Source organism: Bactrocera tryoni, chromosome 3, assembly GCF_016617805.1.
Source record: "Bactrocera tryoni isolate S06 chromosome 3, CSIRO_BtryS06_freeze2, whole genome shotgun sequence".
NCBI classification, from domain to species: Eukaryota; Metazoa; Arthropoda; class Insecta; order Diptera; family Tephritidae; genus Bactrocera; species Bactrocera tryoni.
The window spans coordinates 753,391-770,940 of record NC_052501.1 but is presented as its reverse complement, the minus strand read 5'-3'; the positions used below and the strand labels follow the sequence as shown (position 1 = coordinate 770,940).

General features: G+C 34.9%; 1 protein-coding gene across 5 annotated transcripts in view; it reads left to right on the top strand.

The window, feature by feature from the left end:
* Positions 1–12,367, top strand: part of LOC120771028 (sestrin homolog) — a 66,407-nt gene extending 54,040 nt beyond the window's left edge. For 4 of the 5 annotated variants that reach the window (XM_040098805.1, XM_040098806.1, XM_040098807.1 and 1 more), the window contains 6 exons: positions 9,460–9,642; positions 9,721–10,126; positions 10,193–10,505; positions 10,576–10,771; positions 11,451–11,561; positions 11,772–12,367. In XM_040098805.1, the coding sequence (XP_039954739.1) occupies positions 9,460–9,642; positions 9,721–10,126; positions 10,193–10,505; positions 10,576–10,771; positions 11,451–11,561; positions 11,772–11,858 (1,296 nt within the window). In that variant the 3' untranslated portion in view covers positions 11,859–12,367. The remainder of the gene's footprint in view (positions 1–9,459; positions 9,643–9,720; positions 10,127–10,192; positions 10,506–10,575; positions 10,772–11,450; positions 11,562–11,771) is intronic. The other variant, XM_040098804.1, reaches the window with a different exon arrangement.
* Positions 12,368–17,550: the final 5,183 nt, after the last annotated feature.

Genomic DNA, 17,550 nt, shown 5'->3' with positions numbered 1-17,550 from the left:
TTAGTAAATATAAACAACAGCACAAAAGGCGAAACAAGCGTGCGGAAAATGGCAACAAAAATACTGATAAGTGATAATGTCAAGTAAGTACTTCACTTCTGTAACAAGTCGTGTTTCATTTTGTTTTTTGCACTATTTCCCTCTTCATTGAAACGTACTAGTTTAAAACTAGGACTAGTCAAGCAGCTGTCATTTTTCTATAAGAACATCTTGTATTTTTTTTACCAAGTTTCAGTTGAGAGCTTTCATACTTCAAATAAATATGTATGTATATGACTAGTTCAACTTATATTCCAGCGAAATTTTCTAATTTTGTACACAAATTCCATGTTTTGCTTTTGGAAAAATACTGCGCCGAAGCGTAACTATGCTCTTTAAAAAAAAAAACACTAGTTAGAATCTGTGGTGTTTACGACAACTTTGACTTTTGCCAGGATATGCCGGTCGCAAGTGGTTTTACTACGTGGTTGTTGTAAGTTTACTTATCTGAAAACAAATATGTACTTAGCCATTCGCACACTGCTTTTGCTTCGAATATTGTAATACTGAAGTTGAGTTGTGCTAACAAGTTGTTGTGCGCTATCCCCCGCCGTTTTTAAAACGAGCACGCTTGTTATCACTTAAGTTTACTGTAACTACTTACAGATGTACACACACTGTTTTGTTGTTTTCTAGCTTTTCTACTTTACGTTTCTTTATTATACTCTAGCAACCTGTTGCTACAGAGTATAATCGTTTTGTTCACCTAACGCTTGTACGTATCAGCTGAAGCTAAGCGAAATAGATATAAGTACATATACATATATGGTTATATACACATATCTATGTACAATATATATTTACATGATTATGTATATAATCAATCCGTCCGTAACTTGAGTAAAAATTAATATATAAACTAGGTACATACGTACAAAATTACGTGTTCGTTATGATGCGTAATCGGACAATTGCCACGACCACAAAATATCATTAAATATATACATATAATTGAATTTACATAACTCGAACTTCGATAAATCGAACTTTTGAATTGGCAATATAAGTCAAATTTGATAAAATTTCCCTTCCATAACTCGAAATTTCTCTAGCTCGAAGTTTTTTTGTTTATTATGGTGATTCGAGTTAAGGAAGATCAACCGTATATATAATTGCTTGGATTCCGATCCTCTGGTTGACGATTTGCACCATAATGTATTTCCCTGGCTTTGATTTTTGCAAGTTCAAAGGGTATGACATGTTCGGTTGCAGCCGAACTTTGCGCTTTCCTACTTGTTTTTGTATTTCTTTTATTGCTTTTTCACTTGAGTTATTTTGTTATTTTGTTGCTTACAATTACTTTACACAGCTGGCAACAGCAGCGGCCTCCATCACAACAAAGTCCCAGTCGGTTAATCAAGCGGACAAGCAAATAGCGAACAACAACAATAACAACATCGTCAATTGGCTTAGAGGTCGTTCACTGTTAAGTTCGGCCACCTTCCTGTGTTTATTGTAGTTTTTATAGTTTTCTACTGTACACACAAATTCGTAAACATCAAAATTAGTAAGGGCACTCATTTAATGTGGCTTGTAAGGTACATATCATAGTGAGAAAATGGTAATTTGGGCAATATTGTAATAAGTCAGCTGTTCTTCATTTATCCGTTATCGTATTTTCTATAATTATTTAATCTATTCATTTTAACTTCAACCTTAGTCTGGCGACAGTTGCACAGTGAAGATGAAAGTGTTTAGATGTTTCCAGCTCATCTTCCTCCCTGCAACTTTGACAAGTTACGTCCTTCAAAATCTTTAGCCTTAGCGCGTGAGTGCCAATAGGACAATGTCCAGTTAGGACACCTATCATAATGGTCATGTGAATCTTGCTAAAAGCTAGTTATTCCATGGATTTTCTATAGATTTATAGTTTCCGACGATCCCGCTATGGTCAGACAACAGGCCAACTTTAATATGGAATTAACTTGATGTCACAGATAGCGAAGTAATACACTCCTTGACTAGCTTTGAGTTCATTGCCCGGCTCCGTCCTAGTTTGGTTGTGACTTTGCTAAAATGTGGTAAAAGAAAAACGTTAAGTTCATTTAAGACCGACTTGCTTGTCTTGTTCTGTATACCTATGGCTCTTTGTCTTTAAGCTATAAATATCGTTTCTTCTCAGCTACGGATCCGTCGTTCGACAATCCACCTTCTGCTCTAACCGACTTTTTATTTGAAAGAATCTGCGCTTGCCGATATGGTTCCTCAACACTCTCCAGTCATGAGTGGGTAGCGAAGAATTGTGGCACCGCAGCATCTTCTTAATTCCCTCACGAGAGGAGGCTTCAGTAGGGAGCCAGACACGAGTTTGAGCATAGTGGCTGTGCAAATATGAATCTATCACGCTTCCAATCATCGCGAGAGATTTCCATTTTCTCCCATACTGCGCTACCTGAGTTCAGTAGATGCAGCACGTTCGGCGATTTCGATAAACGTTGATACCGCTCCTGTCCATGGCTTATTATTGAGGGAGGCTTTCTGCTGCTGCGACCTCTGTCATTTTAAAGTAGATTGGAATTTGCTCGATCCCACACTGTTTACATCACAGCCGATCAGCCCTTTTCTTACCTCATCTTTTCGTCGAAGTCCATTTCCACCAACTTCCTCCCACGTCACATTTTGTACATATATTAGTTTCCATGTTATAAGGATCCCCACTCAGAGCCGCTATCCACCTCCCGGAAAGGTAGACGGCTTTCACGGTCTTACATTGTCTCAGTTTTGAGGCCAAGGCGAGGGCTGACGCCCGCTCTTATGGGGTTATGTCTTCAGCATAACCTAATAGTCCGTATGAGTTCTACGAGGCCGTGAGGTCGCAGGTCATTTAGCGTTACCCAAGATGCACCGCGTGGAGGCGAACCTGATTTATGTCTCGGCGTTACCCATACTTATTTTGTACACATTTCTTTATTTCGAAAAGTTCATTCTGATAACTAAAATAAAACATTTGTTCTGCCCACTCATTCATTGGCCCCATTTCCTCATGCATACATATACAAGTACATACACATGGCCACTAGTATAGCGGTACATCTGTTGTTGCTACACATATTTGTAAGTATATATATACATGCATATATGGTATACGTATGTATGTGCGTATATAAAGCTATTTATAGAAACTTGTGATAATTTAGAAATCAACATTAAAAGTAGCGGCGACTCTACATCTGCGCTGCACTAGCCTACTTACACACACGCTCACACAAACTCATTCGCTTGCCCCGCAGAGAAATCCACTTGTTATAACCATATACACTATACAACTGTAACGAATCGAACATCCAACTGGTCGTTCGGAAGTATATTTTCATACAAGCAACTGATATTTTTGCAGTCATATTATCGTCAGAAATATGTCAGTCTCTTACTAGTTCCATATGAGCCGTAAATATTTACCCAATCAACCTCAAATGTTTCAAAAGTCAACCTTACCTTTAAGGGGGGGGTAAGGTTTGTTTCGTCGAAAAAAGACCTTTTTTCGTGAATTTTTTTAGAAAAAATTATTGGTGTAGGTTTATTTTACATATTATTATATGAAAGTACAACATTTGAAGGATACTTAAAAAAAGTTTTATCGAAAAATAGCGAGGAATAACGGATTTATCGTCGATCTCTGCAGGCACTTCGAAAAAAAGTTGTTGTGCGGTGACCAGCCTACAGCATCACTGGGTCATCTGAAACCAAAAAGTGAAAATGCTTTCTTTAGTTTGTTAGTTTATCTTTCAATTGACGTCGAGTTTTTTTTTAATCTTCCAATTTTTCAATTTTCGGTACCATTTTCAAGCCAAAATGGCGATTTTGGACGAAAAAATCGTCCTATTTGTTATTGTAAAATTCTTAGAAATAAAAATTTTTGGAAAAACTCGACGTCATTCGAGAGCTATGTATATATATGTAGAATATTTGTACAAAATTTTCAAACGATCGATGCAGTAGTTTTTTCTGTAGGCTGGTCACCGACTTTAAAAATGACATATTTGGGAAAATCGATTCAAAGTTTTGTACACTCAGCGCAGGTAGTTAGAGGTACCGTTATTCAACCTGCTGTAACTTCGTTAGTTTTTCTCCGAATGACCTAAAACTTTAACACAATATTCTTGAGATGTTGATGGTTCAGAAAAAAAAATTAAAAAAAATGGAAAAAAAAAGTTGTCAAACCTTACCCCCTCCCCCTTAAAGTTAAGAAAAACTACAAAATGTTGTTACCCTTCACAGTGCATTTCTTTTAGTAACTATGCGTTCAGTTTGTATGGAAGCTATATGCTATAGTAATCCGGAGATTATATTATTACCTTAAGCAGTAATTCATGTCAAATTTCGTGAAGATACCACGTCAAATGTGAAAGGTTTCTATACAAGCCCTTGATTCCGATCGTTCGGTTTGTATGGCAGCTTCGGAGATTACATTATTATCTTAGAAACTAACCTTTGCCAACTTTTGTGAAGAAGACCTTGATTCCGATCGTTCAGGTTGTGTGGCAGCTATATGTTATAGTGGTGAGCAGCATCTTGAAGAGAAAATGACGTTCGCAAAATTTCAAAACGATATCTTAAAAACTGAGGGACTAGTTCGTATATATACAGACAGACGGACGGACATGGCTAAATCGACTCAGCTCAATATACTGATCATTCATATAAGTATACTTATACTTTATAGGGTCTCCGACGCTTCCTGCTGGGTGTTACAAACTTCGTGACAAACTTAATATACCCTGTTCAGGGTATAAAAATATGAAGTGCAATAAATATTTAGATGATATAAAACGGATATTTTCCTAACTAGTGCGATTTCAGCCAGTAGATGCTTGTATTGCCACTCACTCTTAGATTGACTTTTGCATTATTCGTACGTGGTTTTTGTACTACATACAAGTATGTATGTACGTACTTATGTACAATGTGGTTTGTTTTTGTGCATACAAACGATTTTAAGCTTAGATAGGAAACGTAAGTTAGCACATTAGATGTTGTTATTTTTGTTTTCCTAATACTCGTGTTGCTTAATTGTAAACATAAGACATCTGCTCTATGTGGCGGTCAACGGCGGCCCATCGAATCGCTAATGCTATCAACAACAACAGCAGAAACAACATTTACAAAGATTCCAACCGAAACGCTCCACGCTGGCGACAACGCTCGCTAGATGCAATGAGCGACACGAGCAGAGCAACGGTTAGAGTCAGCCGAAATAGCTTTTAAAACAAACAACAACAAAAGCTAAGCACGAAACAAATAAAAGCAATAACTTGACAGCTCACTGCAACAGCACCAACAACAAAACCCGCCATTGTATTTTTTTATTTTTCATGCGCTGAGTATTCATTTGTGCATCTCAGCTATTTGGCATGTCAGCCACAGTGTCAACATGTGTGAATAAACCGTGCTGTTGCTTGCCACTTTTACTTACTCACACACTGCAGCAACAACAAAAGCAAAGCAAAATAAATTTGGCACAGAAAGCAGATCAACATTTACAGCAGGCGAATGTGTAGCTTGTTTATTTCTCTTTGTTCGAATGCAAATTTTTGTCCTATGAGACTGCTTGGCTACAATTGTGGCTATTGTTTGTGCACAGAAGCATCATCATTTAGCTATATGCATATACACACATACACACATTTATTCAACTAAATGTGTTAAAAAAAAAAACGAAAAGTATTTAGGATTCTTTTGGAAAAGTTGATGATAAACATGTAACGACTCATATGGAAAAATATATTTATTTGTCAAATGATGTAATATTTAGATAATATATGTACATATTTATGTAAGTATTTCATTAATACGATATCTAAGAACTCAAACAACACGTCGCCTTAGTAAATTGTATGATAGTGCGTATAAGTAACCACAGTAGTTACCAAGCTGTTCCAGTAAATACTCATCTGTAGTGTGGCTTTTGTTTGATGATGGCTAAAAACCGATTTTCAAATATATATCTCGTATCTAACCTAAGCTAATGCCCATCAAATTTTATTCGTCACAACTCGAGCATTTACACAAGCCGGAATGCCGAGCGTACATACATACATGTACGTTTGCATATGATCTGTCTGTATGCGTGTATATGATCTGTTCTATTTATTGCCTTGGCGATTACAGAACGAAGGAATTCTTATATGGCTTATTGTTTATAATGACTACCAAGGAACCTGTGTAACTTTTATCTAGCAAAATAAGACAACATGTATTTCTGTAATTAAGAACCATCTCCATCGTACACGGCAGTGCTATGGAAATTAACCAATCCCAGTTTAAAATCCTGCTGCTGAGTTATTCACCAGAGCTTAAGGTTTCCATCAACTTTTCTTATTTTTATGTGTGAATAAAGATGCTATATGTCATCGTAAATTGTGGGATAACCTTAGAAAAATTCTATCCAAGAAAAAAACATAAATTACATACCGGAAACTTAGCTTACTCAGGTTCTTGTGTGTTAGAAAAATATGACAAAGGAAACAGAACGGTCTATATAATATGTATGTACTTTAATATAATTATAAATTTTATAAATAAAAATAAAATAACATATAGTATGTAGTTATATTGGGAATGCTAATGAGCTGATTGTCAATGTATGTACGTTGTTATTGTATTGTTGAAGCCGCTCGAATTATAGCTGATCTAACATATTATTCACATTTTTGTTGTTGCATTTTAATGAGGAACTTGGCAACGAAGCATATCTATGTACATATGTATGTACCACGCAGATGTACACTATTATATACATGCATACATATATAAATTGTATATGTGTGCTTGTAAATATGTATTTACATTTGCTGTTTGGCTTGAACGCGCACACAAGTTTTTTAAAAATAATAATATATGAATTAATAAAATACATACATAATGCGTATAACATACATATTTTATATAAAGAGAGACAATCGTACGGATAAACAAAACAATAACGCGATTTGAATTTTGTAGAGCAAAACAAGCAGCAGTAGCCGTCGTAGCGAGGTAAAGATTCTGGCGAACTGTTCATGTGGTACCTCCTCTAATTTCAGATCCCAACGATGATTTCAAATGCGTACATACATATACTTAAGTTTATCATAATTATATAGAAAACAAGAAAAAACGTTAACTTCGGCTGCACTGAAGTTAATATACCCTTCACAGGTGCATTTCTTTTAGTAACTATTTGTTCAGTTTGTATGGAAGTTATATGCCATAGTAATCCGATCTGAACAATTTTTTTCTAGATTATATCATTACCTTATGCAGTAATCCATGTCAAATTTCGTGAAGATACCACGTCGAATGCGAAAGTTTTCCAGACAAGCCCTTGATTGCGATCGTTCGGTTTGTATGGCAGCTATATGCTATAGTGAGCCGATCTGAACAATTTCTTCCGATATTACATTATTTCTATGAACTATAGCTCATACCAAACATTCCATATATGAATTCCTTTGTGGCGCAATCGAGTAAAAAAGTTTTGAAAACGAAAAAAAAGGTTTCAGTTAGAAGAAAATGATTTCATAAAACGGCATCTTCAACAAGAGATCGGGTATTGAGCACCGTGTATAATGGGTAGAAATGAGTCAGAGGTGTGCGCTGTTTTCCTCGTAATTTTTTAACGATGCGTTACGCACTAAAATGAGTGAGCTTTTCATTTGCACATTCATTGCACTCGCTGTCATTTGCATATGGCTACACGCAACTGCATCGCACATCCAGTTGAAGGGGCAGCCAAAACCAGCCAAAACGGCACGCATCTGTGCAAATGTGCAAATGCAATAGGACCACACATCATAGACACAAATGTACATACATACATACATATGTATGTATTGATGTCAGGTACCTTGTTTTTTTAATTCTCGCGGCTTTTCAAACATATTTTCGACGACGCGACACACTCATGCATTCCAATTTAGTTTAGCATTAAAAATTGAATTTTATTTCTTAAAAATTATCCGTTTGATGGCACGAGTTTTCAGCAAATTAACCCAAATAATCCACGCTATACAATAAATCAGTTGTAATTGCAAACGTTTATTTGCTTGTGCGATTGCTCTTCAAACGTCTTTGTCTTTGAATCTTTAGCTCTTGAGATACATACTTGTTTTCAGGTTAGTGATGCTCATCTGTTGTTCTCGAAATGTAACGCACTCATTCCTGCATGATTATTTTTTGGCTATTTAAGTGCAGCGAAAAATTTATTGCTGACATGTCATGCAATGGCTATTTGGGTTTTTAGGAAGGCGAGAAGAAATTACGTGAAAATATCTTTCGACGCACGGAATACATTTCTCCTGAAAATAAATTTTTGGTAAAACTTATTGGCTGGATGACAGTACTGGCTTTCTATAATATTTCAAACCCGCATGCTGAAAAAGAATTTCATGAAACTCCGACTGACACTGAGTGTTGCCTGATACCAAATAATATCACTTAGTATCTTCCCCTAACACCAATATTATATATGTACGAGTATACGCATGCATGTGACATTTTGTTAGACATACGGATGTTCACTTGCTCCCAAACCAGGTATCTATTTTTTGTTTGCCATTAAGTTGGTACCACTTGAAGGGAAATATCGGAGACCCTGTAAACTATTTAAATATAAGGTTGTCAAAATAGTCTTGCGGTATGTTTATTGAATTTTTTATTTTGTTTTTATTGAAATTGAAATGAATTTTTGATGACTCATGCCCAGCTCTTGACTGATGCTACGGCTGCTACTATGCCGGTCTCTTTCGACCAATTCAGCGATTTTATCGCAATTTTCGACGACAGGCCTTCCGGAGCGTGGCGCATCTTCGACCACCTCTACACCAGAACGAAAACGTTGAAACCATCGTTGTGCGGTGGAAATGGAAACTGTATCGGGTCCATAAACTGCACAAATTTTATTGGCGGCTGGAGATGCATTTTTGTCTTTATCGCAGTAGTACTGTAAAATATGCCGTATTTTCTCTTTATTTTGCTCCATGTTTGCGACGCTATAACTCACGAACGACTTAAAAGAAACGACAATCAATCAAACACGTGTTAGCGCGTGAAATGAGCTTTCCAAAAAGATATAGCATGACCCGATGTGACGAATAAAACTAGAACTACGCGCTTTCAGCGACAACTAGCGAGACTTTTTTGACAGCCTAATATAACTGACCAGTGGCCTTTTTCCACAAGAAACTGCTCAATTGTCGGAATCATACAAACTATCAAATCAAACTCAAGTCCTTGTAGCATGGTAAACATTTTTTTATTGAACACGATATCTTATTTGACATAGATTATTGTCCAAGACAACGCTATGACCTTCGAACAAATTGTTCAGATCGGACTACTATATGATATACATATGTATGTATGTAGCTGTCATTGATCAATCAATTGTGTTCATTGTTAATATTAAATAAAATATAAACCGTTATTCCTCTTTTTTTCTAGGCTGCAGCCCGGCATCAATGCCCATACCTTGTGAAAATGTACGAGAAGAAGTTCATCAATCAGGGCGGCAAGGCCGAGTGGCTGAATGGCTTAGATTATATCCCATCAAAATTACGTGCCATATATGATATAAATAAAATACTAGCCCATCGACCGTGGCTCCTACGCAAAGAACACATCGAGGTGAGTTTGAATTTCGCGCGGTAGAGGGCATGCCTCACAGTAAATCTCAATGTAACTTTAACGTTGATTCCTCCGCAGGGTCTAACGAAAGGCAAAAACAGCTGGTCGCTGTCCGAAGTGGTGCATGCAATGGTTCTGCTCTCGCATTTTCATTCGCTATCTTCATTTGTATTCTCCTGCGGTCTCACACAAAAACTGGATGGTCTGTCTAGTCCTAAATTAAAGACTGCTCCGGCACTATTGTCCGCCGCCCAGCAGCAATTGTCGACGAACCTACCGCTGCCACCGTTGCAACAACAAATACCACAACAACCAAAGGCGGTCCTAAGTGAGATAACAATCAACAACAACAACAACGTTCTAGACCATAGTAATCATCAGATGTATAATAATAATAACGTGCCAAATATAAGCGGCAGCCCATCTATGCCCACTGACATCACCACACATGGCGCAACCAGCAATGGCGTCGCTAAACATACTCGTAAGCATAAGTAAGACGGCTTATCCATATGAACATAGCTCATATTTTCAGTTTAATTTAAAACAGCTTCCGGCTCGCCCCAACCAAATGTGCCGGTAGAGGCGCTGGTTGAACGCATGAAAGTGCTCTCACAAAAACATGACGAGTGCAGCGAAGCAGAACTGAGTAACCGTTTTAAGAGCGTTGAGATGCAAACCGCCGAATTACCTGCAGCCGCTCTCGAAGCCGCCATCGAAGTACCGCCAATCATCTCACACTACATCGAGGATCCCACCTTCACATATCAGGATTTTGCGCGTCGTGGTGCCGAAAATATACCCTCCACCTTCCGTGTTCAAGACTACTCGTGGGACGATCACGGCTATTCGTTGGTAAATGGGTAAGACATGCATGCGTCAAGATTCTTAACTCGTTCTAAGCAAAAATCGAAATTTTATTCTTCGCCACAGTCTGTACAGCGATGTTGGTACTCTTTTGGATCAAAAATTTCGTGCCGCCTACAATCTGACGTACTTCACCATGGGCGGCTACCGCAATGTGGACACGTCGAAATTCCGTCGGGCCATATGGAATTACATTCAGTGCATCTACGGTATACGCCATGACGATTACGATTACGGTGAAGTGAATCAGGTGAATAAATGCGTACGTGTGTATCCGAACTTTTTTTCCGTTCTACAATACAAATGCAACAAATTTAATGTTTTATGTGTGTATGTGTGCAGTGCTTGGTTTGCACGGTGTTGGTGGAGCATCTGCTTTTAATCGCACGCAATGGTATTGCGATTTGTTTGTAAGAAATTGGCGAGCTATTAACCGAAGAAAAATATTCGAATGATTTTAAGAATTTAACAGATTGAGGAATTAAACAAAATCAGTTAGGTTTTAATGTATTTGCCGAGATACTTTGTTTGTTTTCACGTATGTATGTATATATGTATGTTACTAACTACACCCCTATGACTCCTCTGTAATTGCGCGCGTTCAGCTGCCGTTCGATAACAGTGTGTATAAACAATATCTCTTTTCAGCTTTTATTTGTTTAACTGAGTTAATAATTGAATTTAACTGCTTCTTGAAATTTTTTTTTATTGTCTTCCAAACGGGTTACTTAGAGTTTAGCAAAAATTTAAATGGATTCACCAAACACACGCACACAAATAAATAAATACAAATATATGATTGCACCGAAAGAAAGTTCAAAATTATCGCATGTAACTACTATTACGTAATTGTGTATTCATGGTTGTACTTTATACGCGTACACATGTTTTCAAGTTAATTTCAGCTTAGATAATATTTTTTTTTATAAACTAATTAACAGTTATTGGATCGGCCTTTAAAAATGTTCATAAAAACAGCCTGCTGCTTCCCAGAAAGGATTACCACAAAGGACTATGACAGTATACTTGTCGAACTGCAAGACAGTGAAAAGGTGAGAAAATATTCAAAATGTATTTAAAGTCATAATATTTCATTAAATTAACGGTTGTGGAATAATAAAAAGACGTAAGTGCGCTAGGGTCGATCCGATCGGAATTCATCGTTGGATTATGGACATATATTTTATGATTTATAACATACATACATATATCATTATTTACAGTATATTCATTACCATTCAAATAATTTTATCTATCTGCAGGTCCATGTTAATCTGATGATAATGGAGGCCCGCAACCAGGCCGAACTGCTTTACGCGTTGCGTGAAATAATGCGCTATATGACATGATCTCATTGTGATTAAGCATACAAACACATACACACACCAATAGAGAGAGGAAAACAAACATATTTCTTATGATTAATTATATAAATATACACATACATACATCAATACACATATACATATACATGGAAATTTTAAATGCTGGAAACACATACAAAGCACTAATATTATATAAAGGAAAACAAATTATTAGCCAAAAATTAAACCAATTAAATTTCAGTAAATATATGCGAGAGAAGGGAACACTAACACAGTTAGTCTTTGGTCAAGATTAAAATGTAAACACATCACTGCGTCACTGCGCCGAAAACAATGAAAAGCATCTAGCCCTTTGAAACACACATAAATATGCAAATGTGAAAATGTACACACATTGATACACCTACATAAAGAGATATATAAATAAGAAGCAATTATTTTAAGGCAAACTACAAAGAAATCATAAAATTGACCAAAAGCTTTTAGAGTTAAAAATAAAATAAAGGACTGTTATTATCAAAGTAAAAATCATAATTTAGATAAAGGGAAACATATTTTAACAAGTAAGGAATAGCTATGTTCGGATATAACCGAACATTTTATACTCTTGCAACTATCAAAGATCACAGACCTAAAAAAGTACCTTCAAGTACATAAGCATGTTAGTTATACGGGATCTTGGGCGAGTTTTCACCCGATTTTATTCATTCTAAACAAACATGTGTACATTGTAAGAAAAATACACCCTCTCGATTTTATTTATATGTATGTACATACATATGTATGTATGCAATATAAAGTCACCCGGAAGTTCGAAAACCTCTTATTAGGTATGTGGGGGCTAAGGGAAGTATTGACTCGATTCAACCCATTTGTAGCATACAGACATGCTACTATATATCTCACATATTGACCGAACCTGGAATTTCGTTTTGTGGGGGTGGAGGTACTCCGATTACGCCCATCTTCAAACTCGTACTTTTGTTTTGCTAAGGAACCAAGTTTCAGTAAGATATATCAATTTTTTCTCAACAGCTTGCACGCACGGACGGACGGACAGACAGTCACTCTGATTTCAGCTCGTCACGTCATCCTGATCATTTATAAATATAACTCTTTATCTATCTCGTTTAGTTTTTGGTGATACGTACAACCCTTTGGTGAACAGCAGCTGCAACAATGTTGCAAGAGTATAAAAATTTGTGAAATGTATAAAACAATTAAAAAAAACCATAACTGTGTTTTGTAAGAAGAAAGAAGGGAAATTGTTGTTTTACTACCATTTTACAATGATGTATTCTGTGAATTAAATTGTAATTAATATAAATATCAGATGTAGAGAAAAAATTAAGCGTTGACTTGTGTCTTTGTATGCGTAAGAATGTTCCGATTGGCAAGCAAAAAATATTGTAATGCCTAATTGTGTTGTTAATAGTTTTTTATACTTATGATAAATATACCATTATTAAAGAAACCCCATTTGCATATACTTATGTATAAGCATTATTGTTATCATCAAGCTGACGATGCTTGTGACCATAAACATGGCACGGTTGATGCCGTATTCATTTCCTTTTGTAAGGTTTATAGAGTTACTTGTTACTTTTTAAAAAGAAAATTAAAAAAGCATAAGTGATTTTAACAAATCTATCTTGGAGTTTTATTTACATCTAGATATATATATAAAAGAAAGTTGTTTTTAGTTACACCATTTATAACTAAAGAACGGCTCAACCGATTTGGCTGAAAATTGGTGGGGAAGTAGCTTATAACCAGGGTAAAGACATAGGATACCTTTAATCTCTTTATGTCAAAATTTAATACAACTCATAAATACAAAAATTATATTTCAAATCATAAGCATTTGTTCAAAATTCGTGTTTGTAGGAATATTTGAATATATGCGTACAATTTTAAACAGATTCTTCCTCAAAAAAATAAAATTGCTAAGTATTTGGAATAGTAGAAAAGAACTGCAACCAAATACGCTGTGAAATAGATTATGACTGGCTCAGTAATCAGTCGTTGAGTATGGCTATGTTCGTAAATGCATCATGACTTGCAGCATAAGCAACAGTAGCAACACTGCAAGTTTGACGTTTGATACTTCTTATACAATTTTTGACAATTTGCAGATACATTTGTTTGCATTTTTGAACGCGTATAATACTAAAATGGAAATTTTGCTGAATCTAACACTAGACGAAATTTGTGAACAAAGAAATGATAGATTTTCTTTAAATTTAAGAAAAAGAAGGGTATTGAAGTCAAAAAAAAAATTTGTAGGTACAAATGTTTGTCTTTTAAAAGACAAAGTATTTATAGAACAAACTTTCGGGATTTTTAAGAAACAGTTTAAAATTTTAAATTATATTGAAGCTTCGAGCATTAAAGCCACATCTAATGTAAAACTCGCTTGTGCTATCTTACACAATTTTATCATAAATAAGGGAGGTTATTCTGAACATATTAACGATGCAATAACACATGCCGATATGGAAACCAACAATGAAATCGAAGGAATTCAAGATGCACCCGTTGATTCAGATGATATCAATGGAATCGATAGAAGAAACTATTTTACCACTATGTTTTCATCATAAAATATTTACTTTACCTCACCTTCCTTTATTTGAATAATTTTTTTATTACTTTTTCTGATGAACTTCATTTTAATTTTTATTGTTTTCATTTACATTTTTAACTACGGTCACAACTTTCTTCCACAATACATTTTTTTCCTTCTACCCGATTTAAACTCGTCCTCCATATTCTACCGTACCGCAATAACTGTGTCTCCGCATTACTGAGATTTTCACTAAAAATTTAAAAATAATAATTTATACAATTATTATTAACATAATTTAACGAAATTTCAATACAAAAATTAAAATAAAACAGTTTTGCACTTACTTTTCGTCAGACATCGTAGTTAAATGCAGTAAACAATTTTTTGATAGAAATTATGAGTGACAGCTGATAGAAGTGTTGTCTTTTTGAACGCTTGATTATTGCAGTGCTGCAATATTGGCATTTCTGAACGTTCTGTTTGTTATGCAATCGTCATGATGCGCGTCATGATGCATTTACGAACATAGCCTATGTTATAACCACGTGCATCCCAAAAGACTGATGTCATAACCTTCCAGCCGACTTTTTCGTCTTTCCATGCCAGAGGACCGGTTCATCATGTGCAGTCCACTAGAATGACTGTCGATTAGACTTCAGTGGGAAATGATGGAGCTATGTTTCTATTGTCACACACCGGCGCAAAAATTCGGTTTTATTACGTTTAAAGAGCACACAAACACTTCTCAGAATCAGTTATTCTTTGTTTTTGTTGGATTATGAACTTACAAGAGACCCACTTTGCACAGAGCTTTCGCCTCTTTAAGCTTAGCATATATCTTTTCATCGGTGGATTTCCCTGAGCCCAAATTCAAAAGCAATGCTTTATTAACACACGAAATGCTTTATGATCCATTTTTTTGTAAACTATCACAAGTTGCTTCACAAAAATGCTATATCTCATTAACTAATAGTTATAATCCAACTAATAGAAATCATATAGATGGTAGTAGTATTATTATCAGCCACAGTGAAGCGTGGACTGGTCCTCTAGTATACAATAAAAATATAAAATGAGAAAAAACAATAGGAATTCAAAGTCACTTCCAATTACAATGATTATTATTCACTGCGAAGTAAAAATTCGTTGCAAATATTCATTCCATTCGAACTATCAATGTTTACAACTCAACTGTATTTTAATTGAGGTTTTTAAATTCGGTATCATCGATAATAATTTAATCCGAAAAAACCTTTCAATTGAATAATAAGCAATCACACCCAAAAACATTCCCGTCATTGTATTAATTAAAACTAATCGGTTTGATTTAATTTTTTCATTCTTTCACACAAAGTTCACACAACTGTGGTGTTTTCGTTTAGATTGCCTCTGAATTTGAATACTTGACTCCGATAGGTGAACGCATTACGTTATTAATGTCGGCAGAAGTATTCGAGTAAATTAGACCAAAAGAGTACGGAGATGAAAAAAAAACTGCAAACGTTTCAATAATGGAGCTTGAATTCATCTCCCGTAACAGGAGCTCATATATAATCAAAACAAAGTATATAGGCTTTTTTATTTTTTTACTATATGTGTAAGTATAATTAAATTGTTTAATATTATCCAGTATCCTCACATTATTCATATGTATATGTTTAATTCACATTTCGTCCATAGGTTCGTTTAAATATACAGTATAGGTAAAAATGAAGTACATACATACGGCTGCATGAATGTGCATACATATGTATTTGTTTTTGAGAAAAAATCGCTTAAGCTTTAAATACTTATATGTATACATTAGTATATGTATGTAGATTACAACTCGTTGAGCCAAAATCAAATAAGCATATTATATTATACAGAAGCAAGTTATTAATTTTGCATGCGTACTTTGTTAATGTAGATGAGTATGCCTGTTATAAAAGATTAAATATCATCATTATATAACAATAATTGCAACGTTAATATATGTACTATATATTTCATTATTGTATATATGTATATGTATATTCATTGTTTTTCATTTTGTCTTGTTGCAAATGCTTTGAATTTAAATCGTTAACAATAATTCATTTTTTATAGTAACTCAGTTAATATGGCTATGAAGAAAGCGATTACGTAAATTAGCCTTTTCATAAACTTTTAATACTAAAACTAACAAAAAAAAACATAATTGAATATTTTATTACAGTTCTGATGTTAGCATTAATACGTATGATTTTGGAGTTCCTTTATCCGACTCCTAAAGAGTTGCAACATTTCATTTTGTCACATCGCCAAATCAAGCTTGACTTGAATATAGAAGTGTGTACAAAGTATACATATGCAAATATACAGTTATCATAGGATTTATTATGGCCAATTCACATAGAACTTTTGCTTCGCCTTGCGTCGGACATTTGTTTCGACAGAAAAGTTCGATGTACTACATTATTTTATGGGTGTACGTTCTCATAAAACATTTTCGACGCAAGAAGCAACTCTCATCTTGTTACGCTTTTCCAAACCACAGTCGCCATTTTTATTAGAGAAAGCCACTGAAAGTTAAGCTTTTATTGTGGCATAGCCTACGTTTTCTGTGCTTCGCTGTTTAAGTATGTACTGTGACGCAAAGCGTGGAAAGTTTTTTGTAAATGGGTCTTTAGTTGTTTTGATGTTGCAACAATAAAAAATTGCATGTACATATTATATTATTATAGTATGTCTTTAATTGTTTAGAGTAGCATATAATTTTGCACATACATGTGATTGCTACGAAAGTTTAGTTAATTTATAATATAACAGAATTAAAGGCAATTGCAACAATTATTTATGTAGATAACAAAATCTTTATAAGCGAGCAAACATGTTTTCAAACAATGCTTTTCGAATTGCTCGTAGTACATACATATGTACCTTGGATAGGAGTTACAGTAGTGTTTTGTTTTCAACATGTCAGCACATAAAATTCTTAGCTCGAAATGTTTCATATCGCGTAATTGCTTCTTTTTCGAAGAACATAAAACTTATAAAGTATATTTTCTTTTAAATATATAATATTTATATCAACATATTTCCGTTTATATGTATTTATGCTATCGCATCTGTTAATCAACATCAAATTTTCATATTTTGCCTATGAGAACCGAGTTTAAAAGATGC